The sequence below is a fragment of the Siphateles boraxobius genome, unplaced genomic scaffold, assembly GCF_051911475.1.
Source record: "Siphateles boraxobius isolate OS27281-9 unplaced genomic scaffold, OSU_SipBor_1 33, whole genome shotgun sequence".
Taxonomy (NCBI): Eukaryota; Metazoa; Chordata; class Actinopteri; order Cypriniformes; family Leuciscidae; genus Siphateles; species Siphateles boraxobius.
The window spans coordinates 6,993,339-7,006,757 of NW_027508953.1; the positions used below are offsets into that span (position 1 = coordinate 6,993,339).

The 13,419-nt window shown below is 35.8% G+C and overlaps 1 protein-coding gene across 6 annotated transcripts; it reads right to left on the bottom strand.

Moving 5' to 3' along the window:
* Positions 1–394: 394 nt before the first annotated feature.
* Positions 395–13,419, bottom strand: ing4 (inhibitor of growth family, member 4). Of its 6 annotated transcripts, none has more exons than XM_077195279.1 (9): positions 7,303–7,380; positions 6,738–6,809; positions 6,222–6,388; positions 5,820–5,934; positions 5,597–5,711; positions 4,749–4,784; positions 4,471–4,615; positions 2,241–2,302; positions 395–1,837 (listed from the first exon to the last, which is right to left on the bottom strand). In XM_077195279.1, exons 1-9 carry the CDS (start codon positions 7,337–7,339, stop codon positions 1,798–1,800), a joined length of 789 nt encoding a protein of 262 aa, XP_077051394.1. In that variant the 5' UTR covers positions 7,340–7,380; the 3' UTR covers positions 395–1,797. The 6 variants fall into 6 exon arrangements, with proteins under 6 accessions (XP_077051394.1, XP_077051393.1, XP_077051395.1 ...); XM_077195278.1 differs by having other exon boundaries at positions 5,805–5,934; XM_077195280.1 differs by lacking the exons at positions 4,749–4,784; positions 7,303–7,380 and adding an exon at positions 13,322–13,419 and having other exon boundaries at positions 5,805–5,934.

The window sequence follows — 13,419 nt, forward strand, 5'->3', positions numbered from 1 at the left end:
AAAATGTTAAGCAGCACAACTGTTTTCAACATTGATAATAATGAGAAATGTTACTGGAGTAATGATGCTGAAAATTCAGCTTTGCCATCACATGAATAATTTACATTTTAAAATATATTAAAATAGAAAGGTTATTTTAAATTGTAATATTTCACAATATTACTGTTTTTACTGTAATTTTATTGTCTTGAAACATATTACAAAAATTAAACAATCTTACTGACCCCAAACTTTTGAACAATAGTGTATATCAAAAATATTGTTAAATTATATATTTAAATTATATTATTAAATACTGAGATTACTTGAAATATTTTACACTACGTTTTTACTTTTCTGACCATAACATTTAAAAAAGCCAGAACGAATAAAATAATGACCAACAGACACAGTGTCGCTTTCAGAATCAGGCATTGTTCATTCAGCATGGAAGACACCAGAACCATTATCTGACATTAGTACAGTACTCTAGAATATCAGGAACAATCAAATCACAAAGCAACATCACAAAGGCAATAAACACATGACACAAACCCTTCATCGTACACCAGACAATATAATCAATTAGAACCGGCAAAGCACACAGTGTAGCACCAGGTTTTGAAACTGTTTGCATTGTCTGACACACCTGTAATTGCTTTATTAAAACAACCGAATCCTACATACAAGTTGATATCAACACATTTGGTTCTGACATCTCGCAGAAAGTATCAAACCGCTTTAACAACGTCGACACAATCACTGAGAACCATTGTAAGCTGTATTGTGTATTTTACGCATTTAACCAGACCAAACACATCATCTTTAATATATTCATAAGCACCAAAATCCAGTCGCAAAAAACCCAGCTGCTTAACTCGCAGCAATACTAGAGTTAATTCATAGGTTACAAAAGAAAATGCATTTAATGACCAGGTGTTCAATTGAACATTACATGCTGTGTTAATGCTTTTCAACAGTCTGGAATACGACCGAGTCAATACGTAGTGTTTGACCATAAGCACCAAAAATTGTCTGCATTGAAATCTACAGTTGTGGAATGGACCTGAAGAGAAGAGGTGGTCTTCAAGTGCAGGATTAATGAATGTAAGACAAAGACACAATAGTGGAAAGGCTCTGTACTGAGTGTGAGTAAAAATCAAGTTAAATGATCCCAGTGAGCAGGTTTTTTTTTGTCATATAAACATGTCAGATCTGGTGAGGTAAATTGATATAACTCTTGCCCTTTTATGAATATTGAAATGAGAAAATAAGTTAGGTAAGGGATCGGTTTCAAGCGCGTTCTGGGACCTGTTCCACTTTTTAAAAGGCAAAAACTGAGACTAGTAGGAAATGATCCCATATTAGAAACCGTCTGAGAACGATACTGACAGCAATTATCCAGTCTGGAATTAAAACCATCAAAAAGAACTGTGAGATCAAGTGTTGATACACTCCCTGACTGTTTTGCTGAGTTCATGTGTTTAAAATTAGCTTTATAAAAGACAATCTAAATAAACAAACCGAAAATATAAGCATATAAAATAATGCAGAACCAAAACAAATCAAAAATACTCCATAACAAAAGTCATCTTCATTATTGAATACATAAATTAAAAACTACACCTCCTTCATCTTCACCCGTAATCCCTTCATACTGTCTGGCTGAGAGAGGGATGTGAAGATGGAAAAGAGGATGACAAGCACCAGATTAAGCAATGAGTGGATCTATATTAGTCTATGGAGGGCCTTAAAAACACTTTCAACCCTTGCGTCGGCCTCTACCTCCCTCTCTGTGAATTCTTTTGTTTTGCATGTTCATTTTTTCTTCCGTTCCTGTGAACATCTTGGGCAGTACCTAATGAAGAAGAAAAATTAGGTAAATGTTGAAATATACCAATGTATTCGTTAGTGCTGTCAAATCAATTAATCGCGATTAATCGATTCTAAAATAAGTTTATATAATATGTGTATATAAATTATATATATATATATATATATATATATATATATATATATATATATATATATATATATATATATATCTAATAATATACACACACACATATATTAGGCTATATGACCACAAACTTTTATTTTAGAATCGATTAATCATGATTATTCACAATGATATTCACTAAAACCACTATTCAATATTGCTTTATTTTGTGAGTTACTTTAGACTAAGGTGTCTGTTTCTACACTGATGTACGGCAGCATTGAATTGCATCAGTTTCAAGGGCAAAATCACGACTACTAACCATTTCCCCCTGGGCTTGGTGGTCAGACCCACACAGGCAAAGTGGAACCACTCGATAGAACACTAAAGAAAGAGAAACACATATTTAACATGAGCATATTAACTCTGAATACAAATGTATAGGAATCGGCTCTAATATAACATTGCGATCAAGAAATGAAGTTTCCAGTACACACTACAAGGCTCCAGACAAAAAAATATATTAAGGAGCCAATGGTCCCTAAAAGTAAAAAAAAATGTGCCAAATAATTTTTTGCAAGAGGAACACCTTTTTGTAAGAGGTGTTAATTTTTAAACACTTTAATTTTAGTAATTTTAGCCTTTTTCAGCATCAACTGGAAATAACCATCACTTGAAGTGGGAACTGGATGGCTTTTCCAACTTGAGAACAATATTGTCATAAGTCTAGTCTTAGTCTGTGTTTCTGTCTTGTTTCATGTTTAGCAGCTCCCCGTTATGTTTTTAAGCTCCTCCCTCCCGCACACAATGGGTTGTGGGCAATATTAGTCGTTAGAGTGTGCATCGATCTGCACTTCGGATTCTGACCGTAAATAGTAGACCATCCGGATATTTTTTGGAACACTCATTTCAACATACTACGATTTGGGACGTACTAATTCTATTTTCGAATACCATTTAGGACGGATAGTAGGCGAATTGGGACGCAGCATTAGTCTTCCCAGGTGCTTCCTATTAGCCACACCCTCTTGTTATCTTGTTTAGCTTGTTTGCCCTTGTATTTAAGCCTGTGTTTCTAGTTCAGTATTTGTCAGTCCTTAATGTTGTATGCTGGTTGTTTTGTTCCCTAGTCCTGTCTCCTTAGTCTGAGTTTACGTTTGTATAGTTTGAGTTTGTGTAAATAAAGTAATGCTGCAAATGGATCCTACTTCCTCGTCTGCTTCAACCACCTGTGATAAATATACAGTCATAAATAGTTGTTCTTTACACAGAATCGGATCCAGTGTCAGGAACACAGGGAAAATATTAAGCATCACTTGGCCATTGAGTGTAGTTTGGTGAAAGGCAGCTCTTCACATTCAAATAGGTAATGCTAAATTTTATTTTTAGCTCCTTCGATTCTTTCTCATCATGTAGACAATAGGTTAAAATAACCTAAAAAAACCAAGTAAAAATATAATAGATATGTAATATAGTGCATGTATTTAATGACTAACCAGTTTATGGACATTTAATGGCTATTGTGAGGTAAATTATGTGACATATTGTTCTCAAGAGGTTTTATTGACGTCTTTTCATGGTTGAAACACTAACTGAGCTATTGCATGAGACATAAAACATTTGTTGTAATGTTTTTGTACAACAAGTTGTACTGTATCTTTCAACATACCTTCTGATGTTTATTTTGTTTATATATGTTTATTTTATAACTAGTAGTAAAAAAGAGCTAATCGGTTCACGTGCCGCTTGAGGCGCTACAGTGATCGGTCACGGTATATTAAAGAGACAGAATTTAAAAACTGAGATATTGTTTTATTAAAAGTAGCAATCATATTAAAAGTAACAAAGCATGCAATTATTGGATGGCATGAGCATAACAGAAAACAAGAATTGATTAAGAATTGATATCAGTATCGTTTAAAAAACGGGATTTGTGAACGTTATTGTTAGCGTCCACACAGTTAACATGTTTACCAGTTGTAGTTTATCCACGATGTGTGCACGAATAGACACGGCCTTTCTGTACTTTTACTAGGGTGTTCATTCATTGATGATCCTATGCGTCTCCTGCTTTTTTTATCAGTGTTGCTGTTCGACAGTGATGATTCATTTCATTTTGACATTGATCCTCGCTTTCCTTGTGCCCATGTTGGCAATCAAACTCAGTGTTTTTTCCCCACTGAAACACTGATTCACATCATCTCATTTATAATGTCAATACAACAAAAGATGTGAAAGGCTCTCATCAGAGGAAAAAAAGGCATTACAAGCCAATTTTGAAATAATGTAAAACGTGTAAATGTATCTTGTCGCCGATGGTGTTCTCAGCAACAATATGACATAATAATATAATATAAAGATAAATATAATAATATTTTTGCACAGTCTGGAGCCCTGGTACATGAATAGGTATTTAACCTCCATTTTAACTTTTAATGGGGAAATAAATATAATAAAACAAATATAGAATAAATATCTATATGTAAGAAATAAGGTATTTGAGGCTGTGAGCATGTTGGCCTCTGTCACAGTGCATGAGGAAGGAGACTCACGTCTGTATTGTCACAGCCAATCATCTCTCCGTATGAAACCTGGTGGCAGAGACAATAGGTGGGCTCGTTGGGGTCCACTGGCATGTCCAACACATCCGAGGGGTGCACGTTTCCAAAGTTCACAGCCGGGGTTGAAAACTCAGAGCTGGAATTTAAAAGGAACTAGTAAATCGGAGTTCCATTTTTTCCACCTCTAAGTCTTAATACAATTTTATTATTTTTTCCCCCCACTTTTATTGACAGAAACAGTTAGAAAGGCAAAAGTAAATGCTGCTTACCAGGCTGTAGGGCAAACCGCTAACGCTTTGGTATTTCTAAACATTAAAAATGTATTTCAAAACAACTTCTCAGATATTTATGTACATGTTGGGAGGCTCCAGCTCCCCTCTCCTTTGAAATCTATTCAACATCACAAACAGTCTATGACTTACAGTCTGAACAAATCTCTATTAAAAGATGAAAAATAAAACAAAACTTATCCTGTCTGTGGCACATACACTACCATTTAAAAGTATGGGGTCTGTAAGATTTTTTTAAAAATGTTTTTGAAAGAAGCCTCTTATGCTCACCAAGGCTGCATTTATTATTACAACTGTTTTAACTGTAACTGGTAATTTATTCCTGTGAAAGCTGAACTTTCAGTATCATTCATCCAGTCATTAGTGACACATGATCCTTTCCGAAATAATTATAATATGCTGATATGGTGCTCAAGAAACATTTCTTATTATCAATGCTGAAAACATGAATTGTGCAGCTTAATATTTTGATGGAACCTGCGATGGATTTTATTTCAGGATTCTCCGACAAATAAAAGTTCTAAAGAAGTGCATTTATTTGAAAAAGGAATCTGTTAAAGTCTTTACTGTCACTTTTTGATCAATTTAACTGTCCTTGCTTAATAAAAGTATTAATTCCTTTTGAAAGACAGAACAAAACAAAACCTTTGAATGGTATTTATGTACTAAGTGTACAAAGCAGAAATATTACAAGGCACAAACAATTAAAAAGGCAAATACGTTTAAAAAAAATGTTTCTACAATTCTGTTCAGCATCACAAGTGGCAAAAAAATTACATTTTACCTATAAAAACAGAAATATCATAAAAAACATATGTGATTCTCACCCTTGCGTGAGTTTGACTTTCTTCTGTCCGCTCTTGGTGCTGCAATCATCATCAGAGTTCTTCACCTTTGACCTAGTGCGAGTCACCTCCTTCTTCTTGGGTCCTCGATGATCACCTTCAAACAATAAACCGTCAGAAACACTGTTGATGTATGAGATTCACATATGAGATGTGCATGTGTCAGAACAGCACTAATAGACATAAGTACCTATGTTGCACTCACTCTTGTTGCCCTTGCTAGAGGTAGAGTCATAATCGGTGCTTTCTATCTGTTTCTCCTTGAGGTCAGCCTCAAAGCGAGCCAGGTCTGTATCCAACCTTCTGATATGCTTATCCACCTAAAACCATAGAATAAATGAAGTGTGATGCACCATATGGAGTTCTAAATGTACATTTCAGATACATTTTACAATACATTTAATATTCACTATCATTGAAAGTTTGGGTCGATACAATTTATTTTAATGTTTTTGATATTAGACTCTTATGCTCACCAAGGCTGCTTTTAATTGATCAAAATATTGTGAAAATGTATCCTAATTTAAAATAACGTTTATAACATATTTTAAACAGAAATTTGCAGGAGTTATAACATTCATTAGCAATGAGCAAAATTCACACTAACCATCTCATAGGTTTGCATCGCAAGCTGGACCTTGTCATCTCCAAACTCCTTGCACTTCCCATAAGACTGCTGGATTTGTCTTAACAACGAGAGCTTCTGTTCGGAGGACAATGTCCGAGCGTTTGCTGTGTATTCACGAGCCAGAGAATCAATCTGTCCTTTCAGATCTACAGAAAGAAGAAATGTAACTTTATTTTAAGATGCCCCTGTTACAGTGTAATTATAAAATAAATACTAGTGAGTAATGTTAATCAACAACATGCATTTACTATACAATTAGTTTTGGTTTAGGGTTAGTTGCTTGAAATAACGCAATTTACAGTTATGCAATTAACTTTAAGTACTGTAATAAGTAGGCTTCATGTAAGATGAGTAACGGACTCTAAAATAACCACATAAGAAGAGATTTACTATTCCACATAATAAATCACGCAAAATAAACATGTAATATTGATATAAAGATATTATTCAATATTACTGTATTGATTTAGAGGCAGGTCTACAGTGTAGACTCACCCTCTGTCCTCTGGTCCAGATCTCGCATCAGCTGGAAGTTCCTCTGCAGTTCAAAGGGCAAATTCTCTATGCCTAAACAGATCAAGTGACATATGAATCTTCTACACAAATATCAAGTAATAAATAAGTCCACGAGGCTCAGCGCCTTTGCAAACCAGCACTACAATAAACGATCTCAATCTGTACGAGTACAAGCGAATTCGATTGAGCTGAAACACTGCATTTAATGCTTGACACTGAGCTTTAATGTTCCCAGGTATTTAATTACATTGTTTAAATGTTTTAACAGCACACGTTGTCACATTTATCGGCACCGCAACCACCAAACAAATCTACAAAACTATCATTCACATCATATCAGTGTTTAAATACCGTTAGCCCGTTAGCTTCAGAGCCCAATTACCGTACTAATGTCTTTATTAGCGCTGTTTTGGGTCGTTTCGTTGCGCGATGGTTTTTTTGTAAATTGTGTATGTGTGTGAGACGTGCAGACATGCTGGACAATGTGAACACGGAAGATGTTTATTTATGGGGATGAATATCGAAAGAAAGACAATAGTCTTACTGTCCAAATAGTGCTCTAGATACATTCCAGCCGCCATCTTGACATACACAAACAAAGGTTCTTCCGGTATTACCGGAAGTCCTCTGGAACCTGGGTAGGGGGGCTGGGGGCTAATGATTAGGGGGTGTCTGTAGACCCCTTTCATCTACTTGGAAGTATGTTGAAACAGAATGTTAAAATTCCTCTTTGTATGTTCTGAGATATGTTCTATGGTAAATAGCAAAATCGAAAAGATACTAGAAATAAATGGCAGTGTGCGTGAGACCTCATTTTGAAAATTTTTGAGGGTATGAGATTGTAGGCCTACCTTATTTTTTCTCTTAACCAATGGTCTCAACGCATTTGATGAAAGTCTATGCTCTACTTCATCTGAAAATCAACATTTGATAGATTTAGTCAGAGGCAGTGTAGTTACTCTAAAAATGTAACCCCATTTACAGTAAAGTTGGGACATTTTGTACAATGCAATAAAATCAAGAATCTGTGATTTGTTCGTTCTCTTTAACCTTTATTTAGGCTAACTGACAAAAGTACAAAGAAAGATTTCTAATGGTTTCACTGACCAACAAATTGTATTTTGTAAATATGAACAAATTTTGATTTTGATGGCTGAAACAAACTCCAAAAAAAGTTGAAACAGAGGCATGTTATCCACTGTGCAGTCTCAGCTTCAGATGTCACACCCGTCACGCCGATCGTTGGCTAAACGTCTGATGCATAGCACACAGAATTGGAAAAACTTCAGGAGTTAAGTCATCATCTGATTGGTTAAATTCTACAGGATTTCCGGGAGACGTGTGTGTGTGTGTGTGTCACATTTTTTAACAGTCCGCCTGGAAACAAAGATGCCGTGACGCCAAACCCCCCCATGGAAGAAGAAAGCTGTTTTGTTTACAACTGTGATATTGAGTGCAACAGGATCAACTAAACGCTGGATTTTCAAAACTATGTAAAGTAGGCTATATAAAGTCAGAGGCATAGGCTCACCACTCTGGCTTACATCCAAAATACATCCATGAGTTTTACACACTGGTATGTTATTGTAGAGACATCAACATTACATTTTCACACCCCTAAAGATGTCGCGGAACAAAAGTCCCTTTCGTCTTTGGGACTGAGAACTGGATGTCTGTTCTTCCCAAAAAAAAGCTGTAACTTAACCTGTATTTAACACAATAGGAGGATGGTTTCTCATGTAATAGCCTACCATCTGAGGGCTCGAAGGTCACGCACATTCAACAGAGGTCTCCTTGCCCTACACAGACTGAGATTTCTCTGGATTCTCTGAATCTTTTCACAATATTATGTAGATGGTGAAAGATCTCAATTCTTTGCAATCTTGCATTGAGAAATGGGATTTTTGTATTGTTTGACAATTCTCTCATGAAATTTGGCAAATGACCCATCTTTGCTTGCAAAGACCAAGACTTTGGTGGATCTTCCGTTTATACCCAATACCCTCAATGCCCTCACAATAATCACAATACCCTCACCTACTTACCCTCATTACCAATTCACCTGCTAATTGTTTCAAAACGGTTTGACTTGGATTTATAATCTTTTCACTTTTATTTTGCCTCTGTCACAACTTTTTTGGGGTTTGTTGTAGCCATTAAACATAAAAATGTGTTTATATACTAAAAATAGAATGAAGTTGGTCAGTGAAAACTCTGGAAATCTTTTCTTTGCACTTTTGTCAGTTAAATAAAGGTTCAAGAGAATGAACAAGTTTAGTGTTTAAGGCATTTTACAAAATGCCCAAATTTTTTTTTAATGGGGTTGTTATCAATTTCTAGCAATTACATCTTCAACAATGTAATTAGATTACGGTACTAATTACTTTCTAAATCATATCAACCTCGACCAGTTGAACAGTACAAGGATAGACACGAAGTTGCTCTTTTAATACTTTCAAATCAATTATATATAATTGCATAAATTATTTAAATGATTCTTCTTCCTACTTAAAGTTATAAGGTTACATTAAAAACATACATTTTAACATCTCATGTTAAAATGTTAAATCCACTACTGTTTTATATAGAATAGTCTATAGTATTTAATCCAATTACATCAAAAGTGATTGTAATTAAATTACAGAAAAATTACGAGTAATCCCTTACTTTACTTTTCCAAGGGTATATGCCATTATATTATGGAATATTAAATATATATATATATATATATATATATATATATATATATATATATATATATATATATATATATATATATATATATATATATATATACACTGTATATATATATATATATATACACTGTATATATAATGTTTTTATTTTAAAGTGAAAAAATAAAATTAGACACTTGGGGTAAGAATGTCCCGACCCCGAATTGAAGGCACCGAGTGGCATGTTGCTATTGTTATTATTGTTTTATCTAATTTGTATTGTAATTATAATTCAACAATTGCATGAGTTAGATCATGTACATTCATTTGCTATTCATTAAAACCTGTAGGCTAGTTGAGTGAAATCAGTCAGTTTAAATGAATAGTGTCGCATTTATGATATACTATATCTTCAATTAAAATATGGGCAATTAAATAATTATATTTTTATACCTGCCCCTAAGAATACATTTACCTTTCAGTTGAATCTCTTTAACTGCTGCTTTTTTGTCATTATTCAATTATTCAGGCCAGGGGCCATCTCAAAAAATAAATAAAATGAGAACTAAATTAGCAGTTTTCTATTTATTTCCCTTAATATCACATTGGATAATAATAATAATAATAATAATAAATAAGTAATTGCACATTGTTGTTAAGGGGAGTATCTTTCCTCATATTTCCCACACATGACCTCAATGGGTCCCCCTTATCATAGGGCCAATAGGACAAAATTGTTTTAGTGTTGTTCATGACAGTACCAGCATAATCTAGTCTCTATTGGCCTTACAATAGCTTTTCCTGGCGTGTAGTGTGTAGTTTTCACCAGAAGAGGGCAATAGTCAATAGTCTACGAACAGTTTAGCAAGAGAACCTGGAGATTGAGCTCCAGGGAGTGTGGTTATATAGCCAGACTCTCCCAGTACAGTCATTATTCCAATAAACACATAAGAGAAGTGAAGGTGACAGCAAGACTACAGTAGAGCAGTTATGATTTGAGATTGTGTTGTGCAGTATGTAGAGGATACTCAATCTCATTTAAGCAAGGGCTGGCACAATATGTCACCTCACAGGACTGCCAAAAGAACATCAATCTGCTGCTTTCCAAATCGAGATGCATGTCTAAACAGGCTTCCTCTTTATTTTAAAATTGCTTGGACTTGTATTCGCATATATATTCAAGACTTTGTCTGGTAAGCATGCCACTGTGAATCAGCTATGCTGCTGAATCATTATTTTTTTAAATAGCAGTAAATGAACCGTAATTAAGATCTAGCGAGATTATCACTTGCAAAGTACAATTTAAAAGCCGTTATTTGCATGCTGATTTCTTTTTTCTTTTTTTTTCTTCAAGCACTTTTACCATTTTTAAAAGCACTTTTTTTTCAACCTAAGCAGGTGCAGAAGAATTGTCGGTTCAGATAAAGCAGCTCACAAAGTTTCCTCTAGCTGCCTAGCTGGCATAATTTTGCCTTGCTAACACCCACGTATCATATGAAGTATTAAGGGAAGACTCTGTTTAGTGGGTGTTGTCAGTGGTCTCCCTCAAGGAGAAATTACTGTGGCAATGCTAATAAGCATTTATGCTCCCTTGAGCAAATTAAGAAGGGAGAAGACAAGCACTCTTTCCTAGACAGAGTGGTAATCGCAATGCCCCTGGCACTAATTTAGGGTAGCATGCCATCATATTATTTGAGTGACTTGATTTCCACCGTTATTACCTCTTGGGACTATCAGGGGACACGAAACATTGGTTACCAGAAATACTTTATATGATTGTTTTTTCGCTCTTGAATTGGCAAATCTACAAGTCGATCATGAGCTGAATTGTGAAACGTAGCCTACTGCTATGTATGTATATGTACAAGTATTTCCAAACAACTCCAGTTTAAAAAGTATTATTTTAAAATATCTGACCTGCTTATTTCTACTTATGTTTAAAATTTGCTCACAGATTCAGCCATTTTCCTCACATTGTTTATTATTTTATATTATATTATATTACTATACACTCACCACCAGCCTATTTAGTAGGTACAGCTGTGCAATTGCTCGTTAACGTAATGCAATGCATTTAAGCATGTACAAATGGTCAAGACTATCTGCTGAAGTAAAACTGAGCATCAGAATGGAGGAAGGTGATTTAAGTGTCTTTGAAAGTGGCACGGTTGTTGGTGCCAGACGGGCTGGTTTGAGTATTTCAGAAACTGCTGATCTACTGGGATTTTCACACATTTTCAATCATGTCTAGAGAATGTTCCGAAAAAGAGAAAAAGCGGTAGGTCTGTTGGCAAAAATGCCTGGTTGATGCCAGAGGTCAGAGGAAAATGACCAGACTGGTTCGAGCTGATAGAAAGGCAACAGTATCTCAGCAACCAGTTGTTACAACTGAGATCTACAGAAGAGCATCTCTAAATGCACAATACATCGAACATTGAAGCAGATGTGCTACAGCAGCAGAATACACACCAGGTGCCACTCCTGTCTAAGAACAGCAAACTGAGGCTACAATTCGCACAGACTCACCAAAATTGGACAAGAAGATTGGAAAACCGTTACCTGGTCTGAAAAGTCTCGATTTCTCTTGTGACGTTCAAATGGTAGGGTCAGAATTTGGCGTAAACAACATAAAAGCATGGATTCATCCTGCCTTGTATCAACGGTTCAGGCTGCTGCTGCTGTAATGGTGTGGGGATTTTTTTCTTGGCACACTTTGTGCCTCTTAGTACCAATTGAGCATCTTTTAAACCTGAGTATATTATAGTATTGTCCATCCCTTTATGACCACAGTGTACCCATCTTCTGATGGCTACTTTCAGCAGGATAACGCGCTGTCACAAAGCTCAAATCATCTCAAACTGTTTTTTTGAACATGACAATGAGTTCACTACACAAATGGCCTTAACAGTCACCAGATCTCAAACCAATAGGGCACCTCTGGAATGTAGAGGAACGGGAGATTCGCATCATGAATGTGCAGACGACAAATCTTCAGCAACTGATTGATGCTATCATGTGAAAATGAACCAAAATCTCTAATGAATGTTTCCAACCCCTTGTTGAATTTTTGCCACGAAGCGTTAAGCCAGTTCTGAAGGCAAAATGGGGTACCCAATAAAGAGGCCAGTGAGTGTATTATATTATATTATAACTAAGCCCTTATGCTAACATGCATGCTTGGGTTGAGATAGATGGATGGATGAACGGATGGATGGACAGATAGAGACGAACTAACTCTTTGAAACAAACACATTTGTAGAACTATAGAGCCCTTGCACAGGTACAAAGTGACAGGGCTGCGATCTCTGGCTAATTCACATTCTCCGTGGGCCAAAGAAATGTTCAAGTGAATAAAACCCTGCTGAATTACTTTGGTCTAACATGGAGTTATTGATCGTAGCCAAGGGCAGTAGAACTGGGCCGGAGCCTGGCTCTCTGTCTGAATTATAGCTCTTTCGGCACAGCACAGGGCAGATGTACTCACACTGCAAATGTAAAGGGAAGAAATCGGATTTGCAGCGGCTGTACTGCAGTTTGCTATGGGGATTGTTCAGAGCATTTTCCACCATCATCATGCCTTCTATAGAACATTGGGAGGTCAGTACATGTTCAGTGCTATTTATAGTTATGCAATTAACATGACAGTATGTAGCAAGCATGTATTGTAGCCTAAAAGCATGCAACAATAATGTTAAGTTGACAGCATGCAACCTTAAATATATATGGTGCATATAAGATGATTTGATACACAAACACAAAATAGGCAAGAGAGACAGGAAGTCCCAGGCTCAAAGTGAATTTGATGTTAGTCGCTGCTTTGAAAATGAGAGATAGGGTGGAGAAAGGGAGGGAGAATGAGAAAGAGAGAGTGAAAAAAGGATGACTCACCCTTTGAGAGAGCCTCCTGTAACTTCAGGCAAGCTGTTGGGCGCATAAATAAATGATGATATGGTGTCCCAATGTTGGTTTTGTGATGTCTGGATGAG

Excerpts from the sequence above, each read along its gene's own strand:
- ing4 (XM_077195278.1), bottom strand. The coding sequence starts at position 7,339 with ATGGCGGCTGGAATGTATCTAGAGCACTATTTGGACA. Across the intron at positions 5,712-5,804 it reads CAAGAGTGAGTGCAACATAG|GTGATCATCGAGGACCCAAG; the intron begins GTACTTATGTCT and ends TATTGTTTGAAG. Across the intron at positions 4,785-5,596 it reads AAAGTCAAACTCACGCAAGG|AAATACCAAAGCGTTAGCGG; the intron begins GTGAGAATCACA and ends TTTAATGTTTAG.